This window comes from Lepisma saccharinum, chromosome 7 (genome assembly GCF_977018435.1).
Source record: "Lepisma saccharinum chromosome 7, izLepSacc3.1, whole genome shotgun sequence".
Taxonomy (NCBI): domain Eukaryota; kingdom Metazoa; phylum Arthropoda; class Insecta; order Zygentoma; family Lepismatidae; genus Lepisma; species Lepisma saccharinum.
Genome location: NC_139235.1, coordinates 80,171,012 through 80,198,201, shown reverse-complemented (window position 1 = coordinate 80,198,201; position 27,190 = coordinate 80,171,012). Strand labels below are relative to the sequence as shown.

The 27,190-nt window shown below is 38.7% G+C and overlaps 1 protein-coding gene across 4 annotated transcripts in view; it reads left to right on the top strand.

Moving 5' to 3' along the window:
• Positions 1–27,190, top strand: part of LOC145990291 (uncharacterized) — a 66,949-nt gene that overhangs the window by 29,339 nt on the left and 10,420 nt on the right. For 3 of the 4 annotated variants that reach the window (XM_083125980.1, XM_083125978.1, XM_083125981.1), the window contains exons 2-4: positions 14,067–14,188; positions 20,686–21,719; positions 24,591–24,660. In XM_083125980.1, coding sequence (XP_082982106.1) covers positions 14,116–14,188; positions 20,686–21,719; positions 24,591–24,660 — 1,177 coding nt within the window. In that variant the 5' untranslated portion in view covers positions 14,067–14,115. The remainder of the gene's footprint in view (positions 1–14,066; positions 14,189–20,685; positions 21,720–24,590; positions 24,661–27,190) is intronic. The other variant, XM_083125979.1, reaches the window with a different exon arrangement.

The window sequence follows — 27,190 nt, the reverse complement described above, 5'->3', positions numbered from 1 at the left end:
TTTTTTGCATCTTACAAATCCCGTTGCCTGCATTTTGGTGACGGCGTGATTAGGCTTGCCAAGTTTAAAGAATAAAATTCCGGTAGATATATTGAAAGCCTTCAAACCCTTTAACCTTTACACAGCCAATGGGTCAATATGACCCATAGAAAGTATAGGCGAAAACAGCCAATGGGTCATATATGACCCATGGTGCCGATTACAACATTCACGTGCTTTTAGGACCTTCATACTTAGCCAAAATGCAGGATTGTACATATTGCGTCATATTTCAGCCTGTATGAGAACTAGGGACTTGAACCAAGTTTCACGTTGTTGCAAAAGGTGTACTCTTTGAAAACAATGCAAAAGTTTGCGCCCTTTTTCCAAAATAACCGAAGAAGAGGGGGGCGAACGCCAGAATTTTTCTTCATTGAAATTTGAGGACTTGGCCCCTCCCAACTCCGTTTTTCTCACTTGGGCTTTCTGAATTGTACACGGTCGCGTGCTCCGATGTTTTTGCTTTCAAACAAAAGTTATCCTAAGTAGATTGCTCAAATAGTCTCCGAGATATACTAATTTATTCTTTAATATGCAAATTAGCCATTTTTTTTTGCCAAAATACAGGATTGTACATATTGCATCATATTTCAGCCTGTATGAGGACTAGAGACTTGAAACAAGTTTCACTTTGTTGCAAAAGGTCTATTCTTTGAAACAAATGCAAACGTTTGCGCCCTTTTCCAAAATAACGGGAGAAGAGAACGCCAGATTTTTTTTCATTAAAATTTGGGGACTTGGCCCCTCCCAACCCCGTTTTTCTCACTTGGGCTTTCTGAATTGTACACGGTCGCGTGCTCCGATGTTCTTGCTTTCAAACAAAAGTTATCCGAAGTAGATTGCTCAAATAGTTTCAGAGCTATAACGTTTTTCTGAAATAAGTGTAAAAATTTTAAAATCGCGCGCAAAGGACGCGGCGAAAGAGGGGTTACTTTCGAAAACCGGCTCTGCTCTTTAAAGGGGGGTTTGTTCTGGAAGAGTAATGCCCTCAGCTGTTGCCACGACCATAGTCCAAGGTACAGTATGTAACATTCTTATTCGTACACACGAATTTTCAAAGAAAATGATTTAATATCTGAAAGGAAATACACTCTTTTGAAATTGTTTCTTTACAATTCAATAACTAATATCATTAGGAATATAAAATTTTACCCAAATTCTGTATAACCAATCACAATAATAAATTAAATGAAACTGAAAAAGAAACATATTTCTGTACAACTTTTCTATTCGTACACTTAATAATATAAAAGAATAAAGTATATTCAGAGTAAATTGACTGACAGTTCTAATACTTTAATGCGTATCCTTTGGCTTTAATTACTGCTTGACACCTGTTCTTCATAGAATTAACCAGTTTCCGACATGTTTCAGAGCTTAGTTTATTCCACTCGGCTTGCACAACAGTTTTCAACTCTTGTTTGGACTTGACGCCTGCTTTATAGACTCGCCTCTTCAAAATTGCCCATAAATGCTCAATGGGATTTAAGTCTGGGCTTTGAGCTGGTGTTTGTAGTAGTTTGGGAACATTCCATATTAGCCAATTCATGTTAACTCGCGCCTTATGCTTACTGTCATTGTCTTGTTGGAATCTGTAGATAGGCGGCATGTCCATTTTCTGGGCACTCTGCTTTACATTGTTCTTCAATATGTCCAAATAGACATATGCATCCATGATCAGGCGCGTGCCCAGGATTTTCGTAAGGGGGGGGGGGTTATGAATCCAATACATTTTCCAGTTCACAGGTCAAATTTCTTGTAATAAATTAGATAATTAATATACTTGGATTTTACCCCAATGAACGCAATCAATGTATTTGCTATGGATGCTTCATGTTTTTATTGCATCATATAAAAGCACCTGCTTGAATATTTCCAAATTATTAATATTTTATATTTAATTGCTCAAATATAAGTTTTAAACAAAAAATATGTACACTCAACATTGTAACAACATTAAAGAGATTAAGACTACTTGGTGTCTTAAAGACAGTAATAAATAAGGCACCACAGTTCAACAATTTAAATTCTGAAATTTAGGCATCGAGGTTTCTGTGTGAGTTCTGACAATATGTCCTCACAAGTAACTTTTATATCCCGGTGAATGTTCAGAGCAGCTAACCCATTTAATCTTTCTTCGCAAATGGTATGTCGAATATAGGTCTTCAACCGCCTCAAAGTTGAGAATGATTTATCATTTGATGTTGTTGTTACCGGGATTGTACATAATATGCGCAAACGCGTGTTTACCCAGGGAAATATTACTTCACTGCATATATCAATTGCTTCAAGAGCATTTACTGGACGTCATTGCATTGCTGCAAGATGACGATACCACAGTTTCATTTCAGTGTGAGCGTCGTCGCCTTGTAATCAAGGTGTTCCGGGTTCAATACCCGGTGGAGGCTAATAGTGGTTCGGATCTCACTTTAAACTTTAGGCCCAGTCCCGATTGGCCTTGCTGTGGATTTAAAACATCAATTCGATCAACATTGTACTTGTTGTGGAGATGATTTTGCTAAATATTGTGTACATTTTTGGCATTGTATTATTATATTATTGGTGAAAACATTTGTTTGACAGTCGACAAACAAATACGAACCCCTTTAGTAATTAACATTTTCTACTACAGTGTCATTGTGTCATATTCATTTTCATATTAGGTCTATGGAGAGGAATTTTGTATAATGTTAACGTTATGGAACTGCGAAACCAACTGTTGAAGGGGCCACTCACCCCTTCCCCTCCGAAGCCCAGTACCGCACCACAAGATCTGTCACTGAGACCGACAAAATCTTGCCACACAGTGCTCGAAATAGAAATTCGTAGCCGAAAAGGGAGGGGATATTTGATCGATTTTGGAGATACGAGGGGGTACATCCTTGTATGGATCAACATGGAGACAATACAGTAGGCGGAGGATGCTCAATATGAAAATTATTCTAATTGGGGGTATGATTTGTGAAACTTTCTTAACTGGAGGCAGCATCCCCTACTTCGACCACTGATGCCAGAAAAGATGCTTTCAGAAAATGAATTTATTACTGCACACGTATATTACTTATTGTATTTGTTGCGTTTGTACAAGAGAAATATTCAGAAGATTTGTAAGGAATATTTACAGTTAATAGGATGCCTATCTAGACTATCCCGTGTCGTAATACAAATTCTATCCCTTTCCTACAAAATAATAAAACTGTCCATGGCAACAGTGATTTTATAATGTGGTTGCATACATATACACTGTATAGTAGCACCAAGCTTTCTGGGACCTCGGAAAATACGTGCCACTGCTCCGACGCCAGGGTTTCAAATGCCTTGGTGGATCTATAAGATAGGTAATATCGTTTTTCGAGGGTTCGTGAACAAAACAAAAAGTAAATGATTGTAAAGTCCATTTTATATTCAGATACGTTAATCGGGACTGGACTTAAAGTTTAAATCGGGATACGTACCACTGTGCAATGCACCTTCACAGGGGATCAAACCCAGGACCTCTTTGATTACACCACCATCGGTGAGGCCCCTGAAATCATTGAGGGAACTTGTTCATCTTCATGTTCTCTCGCCCTGCCGAAGTTTATTGGTGAAATAGGGTGACATCCTACACACGTCTTCCAGACATACACACGCGGGCACCCCCCCCCCCCATCCCCTGCACACACACGATTGTATGCTTACAGCCCATGCTGTGGCCTCCCAGAAAAACAATTCTAAATCCGCCTATGGATATATCTGCTATCAAATAATGAACGTCACTTACCTCGACAGTTCATTGACATAATTTTGCAACAAGGTTTGCAATATCTTCTGTTATGCCTTCTTGTTGAATATCAAGAGTCTGAAAGTTCGCACGTTTCACTCTCGCAATTCGGATGGAATTCCTCTGAACTTAAATCGACCATTTCTGACGTTCTATTTGTGGAAGGTGAAGCTTCAACTTCCATTTTTTGTTTCTTTTGGAAATAATCTAATACGTATTTCTCCTCTTTTCTCTATCCATCTTTAGTTCCACGTCAAAAATCTATTACACACGCAGAAACGTAACACACAACACGACCACTTCGACTTGCTACCTTGCAGACTGCAACTCGCTACAACCCCAGTGAACACCAGGACTTGGGACAAAGATACCGGGCAGTCGAATGTCTGAACCATGCATCCAGCTTGGTCCAGCTCAAATTACGTCACCAGTGTTGACAGCAACCAGTAGTGTCAGTGTCAGTAGTGTTGGCAACTGCTAAATTATTTACGCACAAATTCAAGTGAGATCTTTCACACATGTTACAAGAAAATTCAATAAACTGAAGGCTGGAAATTGGTTGAGAAAAAAATATCTAATTTGTAAAGAGCACAAGAGTAAAACGTATAATATTTTGGCATATTAATTGCTTTTATTTTGTTTATGAACTGACTGCGCCAGTTGCGCTATATAACGCATCCCTCCCTTCCTCCCGGCATGCTATTGTACAAAACATCGCTTGCCTCCTTCGTAAAACCATGCTTCGCTACTGCCTGCAACAATTATTATTATTATTATTATTATAATTATTGATATTTTGAAATAAATATGCATCCAGGTGCGAAATAAGATTTTGACTTACTTTGCCTACTAATTGTAGTGATTCAAATCTCACAGAACTTTGCTCTGCTGGCATAAATGGTATAAGAAGAGAAAAGAAAGAAAAGGGAAGTTAGCAGCACTGTCGTAACAGGAAAGGGAGGGTCATTCTCCTAAGAGGGTCATCGTGGGTGAAAGAAAGGGGAGGAGGGATTCCTTCAGTTCGCATTCCAAGGGTTACGGCTCTTTTCTTGACCATACTGAGAAGGAAATTCTCCTTCCTTTTCAGTGACTAAGGAATGAATGAATGCTTGTGCATTGCTGTAACTCAACTCCAATATTATCAAAAGTAATTGAAGAAGCAAATACATTTCTCATTGCCAAATGTAAACATTTTACAATATTGGCGATTTATGAAATAAAATGTATTTCTGTTTTGAATTTTTTTAAATGACGAAACCAATGGGGGGGGTTTAATCCCCACCAACCCCCCCCCCCTGGGCACGCCACTGTCCATGATACCATCAATAAACTGGTTGGTACCAACACTTTTGTACGACATACAGCCCCAAATCATTAATGACCCACCACGTGTTTAACTGTTGGAACTGTGTTAATGTGATCATTGTCTTCATTTGATTTTCTCCAGACCCTATTTATCCCATCTGACCCGTATATATTAATCTTGGACTCGTCTGACCATATGACACTATCCCAAAATTCCTGGTCCCTGTGGATGTGCTCTTTCGCGAATGAAAGTCTATTCCTGCGATTCACCTTATTTAACATATTATGTTACATACAGCCACTTTCGTGGTATTCTGCCATGATATCCATGCTTCCACAAGGCACGTCGGACAGTTTGATCGGACATCATCTTGCCAGCAACATTTTCTACTAACGGTCGTAACTAAGGAACGCTTAGTCGGGGGGTTTCTCGCACTCTTTTTAAAATAAAGCGTTCATCACGTTTATTCAACCGTCTCTCTTTTGGTTTTCTCGGCACATTCTGTGTTGAACCTTCCTCTCTAAATTTGTTTACTATGTATTGAATTGTGGCGTGTGATTTATTGACTGTTTGTCCAATTTTTCTTAACGAATAACCTCTAAGGGCCAAATTTATAATAACATCCTTGAGATCGGAACTAAGTTCCTTCACCTTGCCCATTTCGAACACGCTGATAGATAGACGATAGGCCTACAACGATACATACGCCAGCATTCCGCTTGACGGGGAGCGCGCCTGCATGTTCAAACTTGTTACGAAGTTGCAAACTGCACGAAATCGCCCGAATAGCGGTGGCGCTGTATGCGAGGAAGATTGAAACTCTTGCCTGTACGAATAACAATGTTGCATGAAACAGCGTGTTTTTCTTTTCACACAAATTATATGCTCTGTTTATACACTTTGAACATACATTTTTATTGACATTTGTTGGTGAAACCTTCATTAACATTAATTTCCAGGTACATATGAAAATGATTCTATTTACTAGTAGATATGGCATTTTTTCCTCGGAAATTCTATGTGTACGAATAACAATGTTACATACTGTATAAAGCCAGTGGAAAATTAAGATACAGCTCATTTTCAAAACCAAATCAACACCAATTCATGGTCTGTGCTTTGCATGCGTGCTCATGCTCAACCAATTCTTCTTGAAGGACACTTTTGAAACAAAAGAAAGTCGTTTGTAAATTAATTCCTGTACGCATGTTCTTCCTCCAGCTGCCCCACTTCTATAACGGTGATGATAACGCATGGAAAAACGAAACAAGAAGGAAAAGGTGGTGTTTGATGTCACGTGTAACGTCATTTGGTTTCCCCCCGTTAATGCACTCGAACATAAATGAGTGTGCAGTTATGCCTATTCGGGGATTTTCTCTCCTGTTCGTAGTACAGGGAGTTCATAAACTAATAAGCGAATTTCATTAATATTAAGTAAAGGGACAAAGGAAATTGTCCAATTGTATTACTTCAGCTCAAACAGAAACTCAGTTCTTACACACGAACAACTTTTAAAGAAATTAAAAATTTAAGGGTAACACATTTACAGTAACTACCATGTCCAGTCAGTATTCAGCACAGATTATACACACATTTATTAAACTCTCAGGCAAACATAAACCCGGAGGTTTATTCCCTCAGCATCTTACTATATATTCCAAGAGAGTCCAGGAAATGTATTTTGAATGAAGGGCATATTGTACTCATTATCTTTGAATAACCGTAAGATTGTTTGATTTGGTGTCTTAAGTCCACTTTATGCACAGTAAGGCTAATCGGGACTGGACCTACAGTTCTAATTGGAATCCGAACCACTATATGCCTCCACCGGGACTCGAACCCTGGACCACTTGATTACAAGGCGAGGACGCTACCACTGCGCCATCGGGGAGGCCTAATAACGGTAAGACTTCGCGACAATTTCTCGATAGATCGGAACTTTATAAGAGGTTCGATTAATTTTTTTGTAACACTTTGAAGAACCTCCACGCTGATTTTTTAACTTTGACAAGACCACCAAATTTAACGTCTCAAAGCATAGCTCTCAATCGGGTAATACAAGTAGATTTCTCCTTTATAAAACATTGAAAAGACCGAACAATATATGGAGTGGAGGGGGAAGAAACATTAATTTGACCAGAGAGGAATGTACAGTCAGAGGCAATATAAATTAGACATCTAGATCCTATAATAATCGATTTCCTGCAAGGCATTATGTGGCTTACGACAGTGGTACAAGTTGCCATTAAAAATTTGCTATTAAAATTCACTTATCTCCTTATGGTTAGGCAACACACACAACGGCCTGCAGAGAAGCGGGTATTTCAGGATCTACGTGTCCCATTGTTACTGCCTGTGACTGTACAACAGTTTGACACGCACCTAATAACTTTTGTCCTAAAATAAATAAAAATTGTCCTAAGTTTGCTAAAGCCTCTCAATCAGACTTCAGACATTTTTTTTGTAAGGCAAGGAACTATGAAAATTTGTTTCACAATCTCCTATGCGTGCAGGAAAACAATTTATGTTACTTTCACAAATATCTATCATATCAAGAGTTCCCCACACAGGTTGGTCGTCAACCACAGTTTAACAGAAATGCGTCATCACTCTCACGGCCGTTATATGTTTTTCTTTTCCTTGGCCACTCCTGCTTCATGTAATGATGCCAGTAATTATGGAACTACATAGAAATTTTTCAAACGGCGACTTCAGTTGAACAATAACTTTATCTAAACATTCAAGCATTCAGTACATTTCCGACAATCTTAATCGGATCTATCAGAAAAACAAACATTTCATTTCAAGGTCAAATTAACATTACTTCATCCAAAGGTGAAACGAGCCATTTCAAAGTCGAAAGGTATTCTGAGGTAAATATTGGGTCAATCCATATGAAATCATACCAGCTGGTTGCTTGACCATTTTTAAAAAAGTTTATTTTTTGTGTGGTGTGAGCCTCATATATTGACAGTTCAGAACCACTCTTATTTTATTTTTAATATCACCGATTTGAAGATGGCGGGCATTTTTTTATCATGGCGCGCGTCATTTTCTCCATTCGTAATCATCAGCGGCAACTTTTTTTTCTCAGCTCTGGTAAGTCCTACGACAATGAGACAAAATCTGTGATGCTAAAAACATTATAGGCTACAATTATATTTCTCTGTAATTTTCTAAATATTATTCCTTCATAATAAATTTTAAGGTTGAAATTGTGTATTTTAATCGTTCAAAATGACATTTTCGGACATTTTTTTGAGGGGGAAGGCAGTTTACTTGACACTTGAATTTTTTTGCGCAAGTACCTGTGTACCAATAGAGTACGTCAAAATTATTTGAAGCTTGAGACTTTATTATTTGTTTTTCTACAGGGTCATAAACATGTACTTTTTGTTAAAAAAGTCCAAGTTCAGGGTTAAATATCTCTGGTGGGCAGTTGTTTAGAAATCTGAAATTTGTACACAATACAGTACTTCAGGATAAGTAACTTCAGTAAAAATTTTGAGTTTAAGATTTAATTGGTTTAGGAGATACAAAACTCGTGAAAAATTCAACATTTTGCATTAAATATGGCATGCCTAATTTCATTTCTTATTAACATTTTGTGTTAAAATTCTGCAAACTGTAATTTGGAATGTCAATGAACAACATTACAATCCTGAAATGGATCTACAATAAAGTATATATACGAGGGCGTGCTGAAAAGTAACGCTTCCTATGTTTTTATTTTCTTTGTTACCTTGTAAACGCATTTTAGATTTTGAGCAACCATACATTGCACTTATAAGACTTACCCGCTTCTCAATTGAAGGTTTCAAACTTCTATCGCCAGGGGGTGCTGAACTATTGCGAGGAAAATGACAGCATGTAACCATGCAATGTCGGTGAAGCACCTGAAGTAGCGTGCAGTGATAAGAGTTTCTAAACGCAGAAAATGTGCTAGAATTTGACATTCATCTGAGACTGAGGGCACTTTATGGGGATGAATGTGTAGACATCAGTACTGTGCAATCGTGGGCTGTTCATGCTCGTAAAGATAACCCCAGCTGAACACGATTCCGATAACCTCCATCAGTTGCATTTCGCGGCCTTTCATTCCATTCTCTCACATAGCTGAGATTTCTTCAGCTGGGCTTATCTTTACGAGAATGAACAGCCCACGATTGCACAGTACTGATGTCTACACATTCATCCCCATAAAGTGCCCTCAGTCTCAGATGAATGTCAAATTCTAGCACATTTTCTGCGTTTAGAAACTCTTATCACTGCACGCTACTTCAGGTGCTTCACCGACATTGCATGGTTACATGCTGTCATTTTCCTCGCAATAGTTCAGCACCCCCTGGCGATAGAAGTTTGAAACCTTCAATTGAGAAGCGGGTAAGTCTTATAAGTGCAATGTATGGTTGCTCAAAATCTAAAATGCGTTTACAAGGTAACAAAGAAAATAAATAACATAGGAAGCGTTACTTTTCAGCACGCCCTCGTATATATACTTTATTGTAGATCCATTTCAGGATTGTAATGTTGTTCATTGACATTCCAAATTACAGTTTGCAGAATTTTAACACAAAATGTTAATAAGAAATGAAATTAGGCATGCCATATTTAATGCAAAATGTTGAATTTTTCACGAGTTTTGTATCTCCTAAACCAATTAAATCTCAAACTCAAAATTTTTACTGAAGTTACTTATCCTGAAGTACTGTATTGTGTACAAATTTCAGATTTCTAAACAACTGCCCACCAGAGATATTTAACCCTGAACTTGGACTTTTTTAACAAAAAGTACATGTTTATGACCCTGTAGAAAAACAAATATTAAAGTCTCAAGCTTCAAATAATTTTGACGTACCCTATTGGTACACAGGTACTTGCGCAAAAAAATTCAAGTGTCAAGTAAACTGCCTTCCCCCTCAAAAAAATGTCCGAAAATGTCATTTTGAACGATTAAAATACACAACTTCAACCTTAAAATTTATTATGAAGGAATAATATTTAGAAAATTACAGAGAAATATAATTGTAGCCTATAATGTGCTTAACATCACAGATTTTGTCTCATTGTCGTAGGACTTACCAGAGCTGAGAAAAAAAAGTTGCCGCTGATGCTTACGAATGGAGAAAATTACGCGCCATGATAAAAAATGCCCGCCATCTTCAAATCAGTGATAGTAAAAATAAAATAAGAGTGGTTCTGAACTGTCAATATATGAGGCTCACACCACTCAAAAAATAAACTTTTTTAAAAATGGTCAAGCAACCAGCTGGTATGATTTCATATGGATTGACCCTAATTGCGAAAATGGTGCCACGAAAACACATTATGAGGTAGAGGCCAGCACAGTCGAAATAGTATCATAATTGCTTCTTTTTTGTTTGGGCATTGAAGGTGGCTCAACAGCAAGGGCGTACCCAGGGATTGGGTTCAGGGTCCCGAAGCCCTCCAAATTCCATTCTTTTTTTGAAAATACCGTAATAGATTCATTTAGGTTTCCGATCAGACACTTAATGTGGGTATGGAAAAATCTCTGCGTACGCTGTTTGTGGATTCTGAAAGTAACATTCACTAAAAGTCCTTGTAGTTTCATTTGATTGAGTTGCTGTTTTAAGTCTACTTTATGCACAGTAAGGTAATTCGGGACTGGACCTACAGTTTAAAGTTGGATCCGAACCACTATGTGCCTCTACCGTGTATCGAACCCGGGACCTCTTGATTACAAGCCCCTTATAGTTTCACAACTATAGTGATATATCAGTTGAAATTCTGCCTTCAGTGAAAAACTGTTTTGGTACAGTAAGTGAAAATTGTATTTTCTTAAAAATAATACATGCAGGGGTGAAATACTAAAAACAAATATATTGCATTATATATCAGGCAATAAAAACAAACTATTGTCAGTGTGTGAAACTGGATTTATAGAAAAACATGATTCCCTTCATGTTTTTGTTAAATTTCTTCAACCTTGTCAGCTAAGTAAAGCTGTCCGAGTGAACCATCCCAAGCAGAAGTGGTAAAAATGACTTTTTTAAATTGTACTCTGTATCTGTGAAAAGGTTTTCAGTTTTACTGTACAGTTGTCAAAGTATTTAGAGCCCTCATCACAAATTTAGCCTCTGCTCTTTCTTACCCAAGGGACGTCATAGAAATGCTTGGGAGATTTCACCCAGTCAACAAGGTAATGTTACCACAACGTTGTGGCAACGTTAGCCCCTAACATACCTAACGTTGTTACAATGTTGAATGTATGTTGATACAACGTTGTGAAAACGTTGTGTCAACGTTTAAGGGTCATTTTTTTCAACGTTGCTGCAACGTTGGTTGACAACGTTGTCACAACATATACTGAACATTATGTAGCAACGTTAGGGGTTAACGTTGCCACAACTTTTTTGCAACATTACCTTGCTGCCTGTGTAATTTATGAATATAACAATGCATATTTAAAATATGGTTATTTCACATGGTAAGCTATTAGCAATCTTGCCAAGCCATTTTTGTATATAATACATATGCGTAACAGGAAAAACTCATGTTTGTAACGTCACAGTTTCTCTTTACATATTATAAAAACTTTTCCTGCTCCACCAAAATAGGCAATTGTTAGTCTGGAGATTGTGATGAATTGACCAATCTCTAACTACACCTGGTAATCAGTATCTTTTTGCAGTACTTAGCTCCTGATTATATAGTCTGGAATAAAAACATTTATCATGGGAGTTTCACTTGTATGTAACACATTTCATTTTCTGATCTTCCTTACAACTTCAATATTCACACATCTTTCGAAGGATAATAAAAAAACATTTTTTCATTAATTACAATCGAAAGTATCCTTATTTGTGTTACTAAAAGTTATGTTTGTTTTGCATTTGAGTCGCACTGCCATCTAGTGTACGCTGTAGGAAATATAAGGTTTGGTGGTCAGTGCACACACAACTTCAGATTAAACAAAACACTCCCATCTGACGCTTGTGGCGCTCATGGTGGTGATCATCCAAACTAAAGCGTATTCAGTGGAATGTTTTTTGCAACGTTGATGCAACGTTATCACAACGTTATTCCCCTACATACAACATTCATCATAAATACAACGTTGTGGCAACGTTATCACAACGTTGTTCCGCTACATACAACATTCATCATAAATACAACATTCATACAACGTTGTGGCAACGTTAGTGTGTTGACTGGGCAGATGAAGAAATCAGTCAAATATTTCAAACTGTTTCTGAAAAGTGCCAACAGACATTCAATTCGGAAATTACGATTCCAAGAATACAAAACACCCCCTCCAAAAAACGAGATAACTGTCCTTGTAGAGGGAGGACGCGCCATTAGCCTTGGTGAATGGGCACCCCTGGCTTGACCCCCCCCCCCACAAATTTTCTTTCTGGACACACCTCTGCTTAACAGCAGGGCTGTCGCTAGGAAAGGCGATGCTATTATATTTTGACAGGCGAAAATATAGACCACTTCCACTTATCGTCAAAGTATATACCCAAACCATCAATGTTAGTGGTATTGCATACACACAAATACAGGGTGAGTCGAAAGTCCCTGACCACCCCTTGTAAAATGAAAGGGAGTGTAGATTGCAGCAATTGGTCATGGTAGTAATATGTTAGGCCTAGGGGGAAACTTTTTAGTCCATGTCATGACAACTTCACATGTCCCCTTCCTATTTAAAGAAATGGAGTTGGATCCAAGATGGCGGTCACCAAGATGGCGGACGTTTTCATGACATGCACCAAAAGTTCCCCCCCTAGGCCTAACATATTACTACCATGACCAATTGCTGCAGTCTGCACTCCCTTTCAATTTATAAGGGGTGGTCAGGGACTTTTGACTCACCCTGTACATACATGAATACACACATGGATGTCCGGAAGGGTCAAGAGAGCCACGGCCCCCTGGAAAATTATTGTCAACTTTAAATTATATATTTCATACGTATAATTTCAATGAGAAACTCAATATGCTGACCAAATCAGTAATTTACTTTATGTTTTGTAATAAAATAAATTACTGCATTGGTCAGCATATTGAGTTTTTCATATCATGGAAACAAGGCTTAGTGGTGTTATAATTACAATGCATTCAGTTATGGGATTATATGGGCTTTGCAGGAACATTTTAATTTCAATTTGAGTGTTTTTTGAAGGGGTAACGATATTATGGGGGAAAATATGCCTTGCCCCTCTCTGGAAAAAAAATCCTGTGGATTTCCATGCATAGACACACGGGGTTTCCTTTTAACCATAGACGAAATTTTGCACCGTGTGGAGAACAATTTTAACTTTTCATTATTAATCTTTTGGTCTGAGACCTTGTTCCGGGGGTACGAGGCTTCGAAATGCATATTATTTTAATCCTTTGTGTACGCAGCCATGCATTGCAATTCTTTTATCTGTTGTTCAACATATTGAAAGTATTTGTAGTTTCTGCGTTCTCTTTTTCTGTCCTTATGCTTGTTACAAATAGAGCCGTGTATCGTTAATATTCTTTCGTTTATTTTTCTTTCTTCTTTTATTCGAATGATGGTTTTTGCACTAGAAATTTGTGAATAATGACATTATGTATTTCGGAAGCGATGTACGTTGGCACACGTCGCACACTACTAACGGCGACCCTGTTAACAGTAATCTTTCATATGATGTACAGAAAATTCGTCCGTTGAGTCCTGTGAAAGCTGTAGGTCCAGTCCCGATCAGATTATCTGTGCATACAAAGGACTTAATATCCCAAACTCCAACTCATTTTTCATTGTATTCTTTGCACCTACAGTATTTCTTCAGTCGCATTCATGTATAAAATAAACTTTCAATAACTGTAATTTGTCAAGTATAATTATAGACTAGAAAATTGATAAGATAGAAGCAAAACAGGTGAGCGGTGTTGAGGTTCGTAACGCTAACTTTTAAGTTCATTGGAACATTATCTTCTTCGTTGCAGAGTTAATGAAATCCCCGACTTGGCCTCCAGGTGGCAGGATACTCAAAAGATGTCTGCCGCGAGCTGCTGTTTGCCTGCAATGCTGCTCCATCTGATGGCACTTTCTGCAATTGGTAGCAAAGGTAGGTGGAACGATAGCTTACGAGATCAGTGTTGCCACGTCAAGAGAAATTTCACTCTGTGCAGGGAAATTGAGGAGGGAAAACTTTGGGTGAAATGGGAAAAATGTTGGCGTGAGTGATGATATGATGAAATTGATGAAGAGAGACACTCTCAGCGATGTAGTAGCACGTTGTGCTAACGACCCTGCCACAGAAGTCGGATTGTACGTCAACAGTTACACGTATCTACGCGTATCTTGTAGAACTATATTTCGGGAGGGACCCGAATCAAATGCCTCATATGTAGTCAGGGTTGGCATTTTGCCCGATTTTTTCGAAAAAGGGTGTTTTTTTTTTCTTCAGATTATGTTTATAAATATATATATTTTTTAAAAATGAAATATATTTTTGTCTGAGTAATATTTTGGGACATTCAATTTGTATTGTTTTAGTTCACTGAATCAAAAACTATTTAATATTTTCTGTTAGCATAGTTAAGAATTGACAATCAAGGTCCCGCAACAGACCATTGAGGGCCCAGGCCTACCAACCAACTGCCAGCCACACTCCAACCTGATCCTACTCTGACGTGGAAGATTATGCAACCAGTTACAGGGTGACGTGTGGTCAGCACGACGAACCCCCAGTCGTCGCTGTAGGTTTTCATGACCAGGTTATGCTACTCATTCGTACCTCCCCAAATTAATCATGATGGTGAGTGTTCACTAGTCTCATACACAGGCCGAAATCTCAGGAGAGAAGTTGTCACGTTTCCCCAAGGAGACTCAAACCAGTGTGATTCTACTCTTCCTGGATAGCATAAGAGTTAATATATCTGATCAGTTCCCAGGGTTCCGCATTGCAATACTATACTAATACGAGGCGTATTCGTAAGGTAAGTACCGTTTGCAAATATTGCCGCTTTAGAGATGCAGTCGCGACCGTGTGAGTTCTCGCTGACGTCCTTCATCAGTTAGTTAGCCACAGGCACGCGTGGGAGCAGGTCATGTTTATTCTTCGTAGTTTTCTGAAGGTTTGAAATGTTCAAGAAAATCAATCGGCCCGCTGACTGTGAAGTCCGGTCTGTGATTTGTTTTCTCAATGCAAGAATGGTAGAATTCTTGCCTACAAAGATGCCTGCTGTGACACATTAAACAACAAAAGACGCGGAATGCTTAGCGAAGGCATTGTGTTGCTTCACGACAATGCTCGTCCGCATACGGCCCAACAAACTCAAAATGACATCACACATTCAGCTGGGAACAATTCGTTCATCCGCCAACAGCCCTGACTTGGCACCAAGTGACTACCATCTCTTTCTTCATCTGAAGAAGACGTTTCTTGCTGGTCAGTGTTTCGCCGAGGATGACGACGTCGAAGCAGCAGTGCATGGATGGCTTTCGCCACAGGCGGGAACATTCTATGATGATGGGATACAGAAACTAGTGCCACGCTACGACAAATGCTTCAACAATGGTGGAAACTACGTAGAAAAGTAGTTTAAGGTCTGTAGAATGTAATGCAAATAAAAAAGGTACGAAACTATTTTACTTTATTTTTTACACCCTTTCGGTACTTACTTTCCGAATACGCCTCGTACTTGATAGCTGTGGTGGTTTAGTCAACATCACCCGCAAAGCCAGGGGTCCCGGGTTAGAATCCTGTTTCGGACGTGGATGTTTGTTTGTCCCAATGAAAATAGTAGAAAATAGAGAAAAGGGGGGATACCGCTGCTTAGGGGCATTACTCTTATTACAAATGTAAAAAAAAAGTAGACAGGCTGTCTGACTGTCCATGCAGAAGACCCGGATTCGAATCTTGGGGTGGGTGATCTAAGATCGGAATTTTTCTGGTCTTGTCCCTGCATAAAACAGCTCTGAAACTCACACGGCCTCAAATGAATGGGTCAGGCAGCCGGAGTTTGGTTGTGATCACATAACCTCCAAAATGGCATAGATCAAGAATATGTCGGGCCCTACCTCCCACATCCCCTGAATGTGCTTTCATTCACGGTGCTATATGCACGGGGAACTTTACCTTTACAACATACAATAGCTGCACTCACACAATTTTAACTCTGCTTGAATACAGTTTGTTCACAGTTGTGTTTTTTCATCATTTTTTTGAACGTTTCAAGTTTAAATATCTCCTCCGCCTATTAACCATGCAAAAATTATAAGGCTGACATATTTGATTGTCTTGACTGATTTCATCCAAATGGAATACCATATCCATCCCCCAAAATATCTGGTTGCTATGAAACTAACAGTTCCCATGAACAAAACATTAGTGACCCAATTTGGATCCCAATATACGAGACATATGCACTATATTTTAAAAAAAATAATTGTCAAGCCATAGTTCAAGAAATCCCTAAAATATTCTAGTCTCCTTTCTAATGTCCAAAAATGTAGTTTAGGCAGATATTTGAAAGCGGCATCAGAATTTGGAGTTACCTTATGAAAAATCAAATTTTAATCCACCATCTTGAAATGCTTTCAACAAATGCAAATGCAAAATAAAATCATCTATTTGCGACATGAATTTCAGCTTAAGAACTCTAAATTTGCTACAGATATCGTGGTCTGAAAATTGGTGACTTTCCCCCACCCATCCTAAACCACACACTATATTACAGAGTTTTTATTAAAAACTTCAATCTCAAGTAATGTCCTAACGTAGCTGAGACTTGGTTTTCTTAATCTACGAAAATCTAACCTCAAATATTTGTATAACTTAAAGCTCCCGCAAGGCATGTTAAATCCGTCTGTCGTCCACCATCTTTAAACATGGTGACAATTTTTTTTTGTAATACAATATGACGCCAATCCTTTAAGTTATCTTGTAACTCTAAAAATTGCAACTCAAAAGCTTTACATTTATGGCAAAATGTATGTTTGCGATTTTACCACCACTTCTCTCCTAAACTATGAAATATAATTTTAAAAGTTTTACTGAATTATTATCAGACAATGACTGGGCTTAGTTTCTTATACTCCGAAAATGCGTTGTAGACAGTTTTGGGGGAAAAGAGAGCATGTTATAGAGCGTGCGTAAGGAAAATCAGTTTTTCATTCACCATCTTGAAACACATTGTTCAATTTCACTCACATGTAATACTATTGCAGTCTGTCAGGTTTTCTAGCTGCAGAAACATGTTATCATGGTCTCTAAATAGATGACTTGTCTATCTTTGCCCATCCATCCCATCCATGCTCCTACTAAATCGTGCATTATGTTTCGATACTTTTATTGTGAATTTACAGTGCAAGTAAAGTCACAATGCTCCTGAAAGTTTTATGCACATAGCTCGAAATTGAAGTCTCTGAAAAGGTTTGAAAATGTCAAAAATGGTCAAAATATGAAAGTGTACGTAATATGCATTGTATTTACTTGAGTACCCCACACCCCTTATTTTAAAGAAAAAATGAAATTGTGGTATATTATGAGAGTGCTCGACTTCTTGGGTATAGAGCTCCTAACCACAAATAACATTTATCCTACATGGGCAACCAACTCATTACGTTCAATCAATGCACTGAACTGGAAGGAGGCAGGTGTCACTGTCTCAGGCATTGGAAAGAAAACAGAACATTTACACACATACTAAATTTTGAGAAATGGAATGAATCATTTGAAAAGTGTTTGGTTTAATTATGCCACAGTTAACTTTATTCTACTTTCACGACATTTCGATAAAATGAACTCAATTCTCGTTTGTAATGTTTTATACATGGAAAAATTTATTGTAAAATTTGGTCATCACAGGTGAAACTATATGGCTTGCCCACATATGGAAGTGACTGATATCTAAAGTGCTACCACATTTCAAAGCTTTGTTCGTTTAATGTTTTAGCTCAATATTTCAGGCCCTTTTGATATTTTGTTTCTTGGATATATGTTCGTATTATTTCGGTTAAAAGTCTATTTATAGCATGATTTGAGAAAAATATTCTGAAAAAGAACCACTGTGACTTGTACTGCATTAATTACTTTGAGTATTATAAGCTTGGCTAAGCATTTATTTTACAAGTTTCCTCAAACTGTTGACAATTCTAGAACCTCACAATTATTTAAAGCAATAATTTACTACATTTTCTGAAAAAAAAAGACAACAGATTTTGAGTGGTTTTTTTTTGTGTTTTTTTCTGAAAAAAAAACCGCGTGCGAAAACTGGGCTGGGCCCACCCGGGCCAAGCCTGGTAATAGTAGAACTAAAGTTTATGATTTGGTAAATACATCTCTATTAATAATAATATTAAATGGATTAACTAATAATTATTGCATGGACAGGTATAAATATGATATAAGAATAGAGATACAACAGCAGATATTCATTATCGTCTCAACCTTAAAAGTCAGTATAGGTTAAATGGAGCGCGGCGTTGCCAGATCAACAAACGGAGAAGCATCGAGTCGCTGTTAATCGCTAATGATTGTGACAAATTTACTTCCTTAATATCGTATAGGAAATCTTCAAAATCTATGTATTCGATGCATTTTAAAAAAAAAAAAACAACTATATTTACCTCAAGATTTGAATGTAAATGTTTATATTTCGACGTAACTATTAACTATTTTGCAAATTTTTGTAACATCTGGCGACGCAGCGGTGGTAGAGAAGGACAGAGCTATTGGCAAAACTCATGTATTAGAGAGAGAGGGATGTACTCCATTTACTTCCATACTGACTTTTAAGGTTGAGACACACTATAGCTTATATCTAGTTAGGATCAGTAAAATTTGTAATAAAAAGCTGACCTACCAAATAAATTAATAACATTTTTTAATCGGATTATTTATTGAATACCAAAACGTTTGTTAGATTCAGCTGATCAAAACTAAAGTCCCTGATCACTATTTTTATACCTATTATTAGCAGTAGTGGTATGCATGAATTTTCGCAGGCACTGTCACCGTAAAGCTGTCTAAGCACAATCCACACCTTACCTGTGGAAAGAAGTCAGCATCATAAAATTTAGAACCGTTTACAAGTGTTTTGCTTATTGAATTTTGGGCTTGGTAAGTCTTTCTATGGGGAGGGGTCCGGACCCCCCTGGACCCCTCTCTATATATTAAATGACACTGAATGTTTTCGGCGCTGAGCTCCGTTTTGTTTTGGTTTGATTGATTGATTTAGTATATTTCATTTTGCTTTTCTCCACTTTTGGCTAATCCCGAAGATTGTACTAACCACCCCACCACGGAGGGCGGCGGCGATGGAGATGGATGAAGGGACAACCAGAGACTTATATCGGCGACACAACATGAACCCCCACAGAGGATTATATTGGTTGTGAGTTCAGATGCTAGAGCCCGCTAGTCCCGTGGAAGGGTATCTTTAGAAAGGGTCACTCCTTACAACCCCAGCTAAGGTGGTTAGCGCAACGCGATGCTGCCACAGGGGTCCCGGTTTCGAATCTCGACCTGGACATGGGTGTTCTTTGGTGGTGTACTTTCATCATATCGTCACTCACGCCGACCTACGTGGGAGAGTGGTTAGTACAGCACGCTACGACAGGGGTTCCAGGTTCGAATATCGGCCTGAGAATAGATCCCTTCATCAAATTCATATAGTCATCACTAGGCTTCGGATAGTTGCACTAAAAAACCTTTAAATATGCATGCAAATATGCTCTTTAAATGATCAAAATATGCATTTAAATTTTAAAAATGTACATCGAACTCAGAAAATTTAGCCATAGCTTGTAACTATTTATTAATTCCACTGTTTACATAAGTAAAAAAATATGGTTTGGCTTACCTTATTGACAATTGACCATATTTTACATACGCTTTTGTATATGTATCTTTATCATAAATCCTTTAACTGTTTCTGACTTCACTGAACGTCACGATTAGCAGAAGGCGGAATTTCACCAGCTGTGTCTCTCATTCTACTCAGCATCAAATGTTGCAATTGCACATAATAACTACGTATCGTTTCAGATGCTCAAAAGTAAACTTATGCCTGTTATCCACGAGAATACTTTTATACTCTGAAAACACTCTCTCAACATCACAAGAAACAATAGGCGCATGTTATAATTTCAACAAATCGGAAACGTGTAGTTCACTTGGAATACCGTCCACATTTTGTTTATGAATAGAGCAAATGTCCTTTAGGAGCTTGTAGCCAGAATTCTCCGCGAACACATACTGAATCATGTTTCTGAATTGCTCCAAAGGAAAAGAAACAACAAATTTCCAGACAGAAACAGCAGAATATGCATATGTAAGAAAAAAATCAGTAAAATACGATGCAATATATTCTGAAGGCACTGAAAATATGCATTTGCATATGCTATATGCAAAATGCATAACTATCTGAAACTTAGTCATCACTCATCCACATCTTCCCGATTAGCCAAAGGTGGCAGAAAAAACGAAGTAAAATAAACCAAAGCAATCGATCATCTTCATCGCCGCGATTAGCTAAAAGTGGTAGGAAAGCAACCTAATTCAATCAATCAGATTGTTTTCCAGCTTATAATACAGTCTATGTCTCTTCGTTCTAGGTATTCAGAGTGGACACTCAACGCCATGCACGACAGCAGGGTTCTTCCCGCATCCTTCCGACTGCAGACTGTACTACAGTTGCGACTGGAAGGGCTACAGCCTGAACGCCGTCCTCTACTCCTGTAACGAAGGCTACCTGTACGACGTCAAATCCAGAGCCTGCAAGTTGGCCCAAACAGTCCCACCCAGGGACGGTTGCCTCCCGTTGGCCAACTACCAGTCACAGTGGAAGCCTCCGAAGACTAGGATTCCCACAAAGCCACCCCATGACTGCAGAGGCCATCATCATCATCATCGACCGTGGGAGAAACCAGCATGGCCGCCAGGTCCGTTCTTCGATGATGATAACACCTCCCCTTCGGCCTTTTGGCCCAACCCTAGCTGGCCGGTGAACCAGCCAACAACAATGTTTTCTCAATGGCCGCACCCTCCTCCTAGCAAGCCCGAAAGACCTTCTAGGCCGGATTGGCCCATCAAACCGGGACAGCCTGACGCTAGGCCGGACCAGAATACTCCAAAACCTGAGCATCCTGATATAAGGCCGGTACAGCCTGCCCCAAGGCCGGTACAACCTGCCCCAAGGCCGGAGCAACCTGATATAAGGCCGGTACAGCCTGCCCCAAGGCCGGAGCAACCTGATATAAGGCCGGTACAGCCTGCCCCAAGGCCGGAGCAACCTGATATAAGGCCGGTACAGCCTGCCCCAAGGCCGGACCAACCTAGGCCGACCTTGAGGCCAGAGGAACCTTTCCTGACACCAGTACAGCCTACCTTCAGGCCAGAAAGACCCAACACGAGACCAGGACAGCCTACCTTGAGGCCAGAACGACCTGTCCTGCAGCCAGAGGAACCTTTCTTGAGACCAGTGCAGCCTGCTTCGAGGCCAGAAAGACCCAACACGAGGCCAGAGGAACCTTTCGTGAGGCCGCAGCGTCCCAACATTGTACCAGAAGAATCGACAAGACGTCCAACAGCGTCGACGTCACTTGCCAACCGCCTAACACCACCGACAACTCCTAGACCAACAACTCAGGTATGAATGCAATAATATATACGTAGTTTACTGTTAACACACATAGTACTGTATAATATATATATATATATATATATATATATATATATATATATATATATATATATATATATATATATATATATATATATTCGTTATGTAAATATCATATCCACAACGCATTCCTCTGTAGCAGAGATTTCTCAACCCTTCACAAAGTTTTCTCCATTTGACTTGCCAAGAGACTGCCAAACAGTACATCAATGGTCAATGCATTTACAGGGGTATTTAAAATTATTCAGCCAATTGCAAATGGCTAATTTTTTAAAGTCTATAAACAGAGTGATTAGTGATAGATACATCAGCGAAATTTTGTCTCACCTTGCAAGAGCTGTGTACAGTCATAGGAAAAAATACTTCCCCATAGAACCTTAATACCAGTAGGCTTCGTGGGGAAGTAATTCCTTCCACGACTGTACGTCTTCATGAAGTTTTAGTAACCATGTCGGTGCCATAGTCGAACTCCTTCCACATTCGCATCTAGCATGCACTGATTTCATAGCAATAAGAACGGTTGATTCACACACAATAACGGCACGAAGAAAAAGTAGGGTAGCAGTCACATTAATAGAACCCCTAAATACCATATAAAATTGCACTTTTCGCAAAACGAGTACTACACAGGGTGTCTTATAAGTAATAGCACAAACTGACACAGGTGAAAGTACACGATAATAGAAGCAAAAAAGTCTCAGTAAACATGGGTCCCCAAACGAGCCGTTTTCGAGATAATCGCGAATGGGTGATCACAAGCCGCCACTGACTTCATTGTTTGTAAACGTCGTCCTAGTTGGTAAATTGCTAATAATGTGTGCGAATGTGTGGTTAGAAACCGTCGCTGATTGCATTTTGTAAACACAGTGCTTTACTCCTTGCATGATCCGAGGTTCAATAAAAGCAATGAGATCTCCTGTACTGTATTATTGGTATTTTACCAACTACGACGACGTTTGCAAACAATGAAGTCAGTGGCGGCTTGTGATCACACATTCGCGATTATCTCGAAAACGGCTCGTTTGCAGACCCATGTTTACTGAGACTTTTTTGCTTCTATTATCGTGTACTTTCACCTGTGTCAGTTTGCGCTAATACTTTTGAAACACCCTGTATATTTATGTACTTTAACTTGTGGACGACCCTCCTCCAACTCCTCTGACACAGCCATTTCGTAAAGAACAAGTCGCACGGCGTAAGATCTGGTGGCCGTTCAACTGCTACAGGGTACACTGGGGACTAACTCTACCTGGTTCTTTCCAAATTATCCTTGTGTAAATGTATGGCCTGTGTTCTTTCTTTTACGCAAACGTCTTGGTTTCTCAGCCTTTCGACACTACCAATGTGTTGTTTGAGCCACAATAATTAATTTCATCGTAACTACAGATTACCTTGAATTTTGGAGCATACAAAATGCTGGGGTATACGGTCATCAAACTGTTTGTCGCGGAACTACAGACTACAGTAGCAGTGGAGCCATCTCGTGATGATCTAAAAATCAGTAATCCTGTCGTATCGGTAGAGGAATTATTTTGAATGGTGGCGTAGACGCCTACCTGGTGGGAAATGGGGGGGGGGGTACTCCCCAAAATTGCTCAAAACTACAATTTTATTTGACATTTGTGCTTCTGAATGGTGTGTTTGCTTAGACAGTCATAGGTACAATCCGCAACATCGTCAAAAATAAATAGTTCACCCGAGAACGCGAGAAGAGGTGTAGGTGTAGGTTAAACAAAAGCACAAGGCAATGGATAATATCCAATTAACATTGCATGCTAGTAAATATCCACTAACATTCAGACAACTGTTGTTTTCTTCTTTTATTTGAAAGCAATGAAGTAAGAAAAGGCACAGGAAAACTTGCAGAACTTTGCCGACTGTCTGTTACCCAATTTTTAAAAATTTCACTATTTCAGTGTTACAGTTTATTAACCTATCCAGCCTACCTATTTTCTATTTTGGAGGAGCAGGAAGATTTAGGTATAGACACTTATCTCATTCTCACTCACCGACCGCATGCCTGGTTCTGGAGTCCTGGAAAAGACAAATGATCTAGTTAACGATTAAAAATGATCATGCATCACATCTAAAATTGCCTGATCCAATATGAAATTAAAGGAATAGGTATTTCTAGTATCTTGTAAGTCTGAACTAACAATATTTTATTTTCAAAAATGTCAATTGTAACGACTTTTTTTTTAAAAAAAAGTAAGCAAGTTTATATGTGTGAACCTGTAAATGTTTTACCTTGAAAAACATTTCCATAATTTTTTAAATATCAGTTTTTTTTAAAAAAAATGTTTGGATTATTTCAAGCGCTCGTGTAATCTCTGTGCTCAGAGGAAGGTAGCCATATTGATGACGTCACGGTGTTGCGCTTCATATTATAACTCCATTTCAAATTGAACAAAAGCAATACAAATTTGAATAATTTATTTTAAAAAACCTATCCACCAATACCTGCCTTATAGAGATGATTTACAGATTATTGTTTTTAGTGTTATGCTTTAAATTTATGTATTTTTTAAAACAATTTTACTTGGCAGGGAAGAATAGTTTTATTTTTTATTTTCTTAACACGCGAGTTTGTGGTTATAGAGGGTTTATGAAATAAACGATTCAATTATGCTCCAATTGTCTAGATTCATTAGATGTTTAACAATTGGACCATTGCTTACAACGTTGCCAGTAGTACAACAGATTTACAGCTACCTCTGTAGGCGACGTAATAACTTGTGTGAGTAATCGCTAAGGTAAATAATAACATATTTACATGTAAATTACATTTAAATATTGTGATATTTATATAGAACTAAGAATCGTATGTTCTTTTCCAAGCAGGCGCCAACAATACCTCCTGAAATCATAGAATCAGTATTTGGACGGCCGGATCGGTCTTTTCCACCCTGTAAGTAGCAATCTGTCTGTCACAACGTGTCTATATTGAAATTAGGCAAATAATCTGTCTAGTTTGAAAGTACTCAACATATTTACTAATATTATAGTAGCTATTTGACAGTGGCGCCGAGTAGGGGTGGCGTGGGGAGGGGGCAGTTGCCCCTTCCCCACTTTATGCCCCTACACTATGGCCTCTTAATGCTAAGTCTTGTCTACCAAGAGAAAGTAAAACTGAGCTAGGCACGCCCCCCCCAGTTTTAGCACCCAATCGCCGCCACTGGTATTTCGGATTATTATTATTACATTAACATTGTAATTCGTGAGATTCGTTATTGTTTCCTAGTAATCAATAAACAATAATACATCTCAACAACTCTCACATTCAGCAAGTGGCGACACTGGAAAGGGGGGGGGGGGCAGGGTGCCGTGCCTAGCTGTTTTAGAGACAAAATTATTTTAAGTTTACCATGCCCGTTTTTTTATTGATTCAGTAAGGTGACGTTTAAAATGTTAAATTAAAAAGCAACTTAATTATGATGTAACTCTGTAATTCCATCGAATGATAATAGACTAACCTGCAAGTTTTTTTCCGGTTGCTATAGCTCTTTTCTACTCTTACGGCGGCCGGTCTTCATGCTGGCAAGGGAAGTGGGTAGCGGGGATTACGCCGCAGACCAACCAGACAACAGCGGTGGCGCCAGGAGTTATGACGCAGCGGGAGGAAGTAATACGTGCACCTTGTTCCACAGGCTGCTACGTTTCTTATCGCGCTGGATTGGTCGCTTCCCCGCTCCTCACTTCCATTGCCTTCATGAGGATCGGCCGCCGTAAAAGTAAAAGAGTCCTATAGGATATGTTAGTTGTTTGTAAGCTGATTCAAATGTATGGTTTCTGTAGTGTAAGTGAAGAAATGTTTTCAAGATAATATTGCTATTTTCCGATTTCATGTTTTCTTTGTAAGTGTAAGTTATGTGGAACTAACATCAATGGAAGTTGTAGTGCTGCCTGACAGGTGGCTTCAAAAGTAGGACGGTAATATATTGTTATTCTCCGCGAAAAAAGTAAATAAAAGGCAACATAACAAGATTTATGTACGAACCTTCAAGACGAAGTACTATTTTGAATTGAAATTATGATACTGAGAATATTTTTATGCTTCCTATATCCGCTATTTATAATCATTTCATCAAAATCAACACGTATTTCTGTATGTTATTGCTTCAATTTTCTAAATTTTACCTCACATCATCATTAACTGTATTTTAAGTAGTGAATAAAAAATTCAGCTTTTATAGAAATGTCTATACTATTGCGAGCGGAAAGAGCTGTTAAAACGTATATCTAATAGAAGGTGGTTGGTATACACAGTCCGTCCAGTGAGAAAGGTGACTAATGAGAAACGAAAGACAAGACATTGTGGACTGGTAGTTTACGATAACGTTTATACCTCGTGAGTCAATACATGCACTGAAGCGGTTGTAGAACTTTGTGAAGCAGTCTTGGTACTCCTGTTTCGGAATTGCCTCCAAAATCGCGGTCGAAGTCTTTTGGATGTCTAGTATGGTGTCGAAACGACTTCCTTTCAACGCAAATTTCAGTTTTGGAAATAGCCAGAAATCGCATGGAGCTAAATCTGGAAAATATGGTGATGATTGAGCTCCACTATCCTTTTTTTGGCCAAAAACTGGGGTACCAACCTGCTCTTGTGCACGGGTGCATTGTCGTGCAACAGAGACCATGAGCCCTCTTTCCGATATTCAGGCCGAACTCTAAGAATCCTGGCAAATAGACGATGCAAAATACCCACGAAATACTCAGCGTTCACAGTGTGACCGTCTGGAGTGAATTCCTTGTGGATGATGCCTTTGGAATCGAAGAAAACCGTGAGCAGGATTTTGATTCGGCTCTTCTGCATGCGCACTTTCTTCGGTTTTGGAGAGCCTGGACCCTGGACCACCACGAAATCTTGCATATCACTTAAAATACCTTTTTACGGCTCTTTGCCTCACTACCGTTAACGGTTTGAATCATTTGAAACGTCTCTGTTGCACTTTTACCCAATTTGAAACAGAATTTAATGTTGGCACATTGCTCCGTTTCCGACCGACGTTCAGCAGGTACTGTCGGTCACAAGATCCTGTATGCATCGACCGTCGACGCTAGTGCTTTGCAACTTTGCTGGAAGAAGTCGAATGTCGCTACGTAGTACATATACTTCTCCATAGATGGTACTGGTGGTTCCGTGGCAAAAAAATCAGTCACCTTTCCTACTGGATGGACTGTGTATATTTAATTTTAAGAAATGTTATATTGCAATTTACGAGTTCACTTTATTTGAAAGGTATCTGTAAGAGTTTTTAAAACAATAAATCCTCACATCTAAATTCTAAATAAGTCCCGTAATAAGTTTTACAAAACAAATTTAAAAGTAAAATGTATCTTTATGTATATAGTAAATATATTTATCTTACATGAATTTTTTTGCCATCTATAATTTTTGTATGTTGACTCTCATGTTACTAAGATAGATAACCGTAACA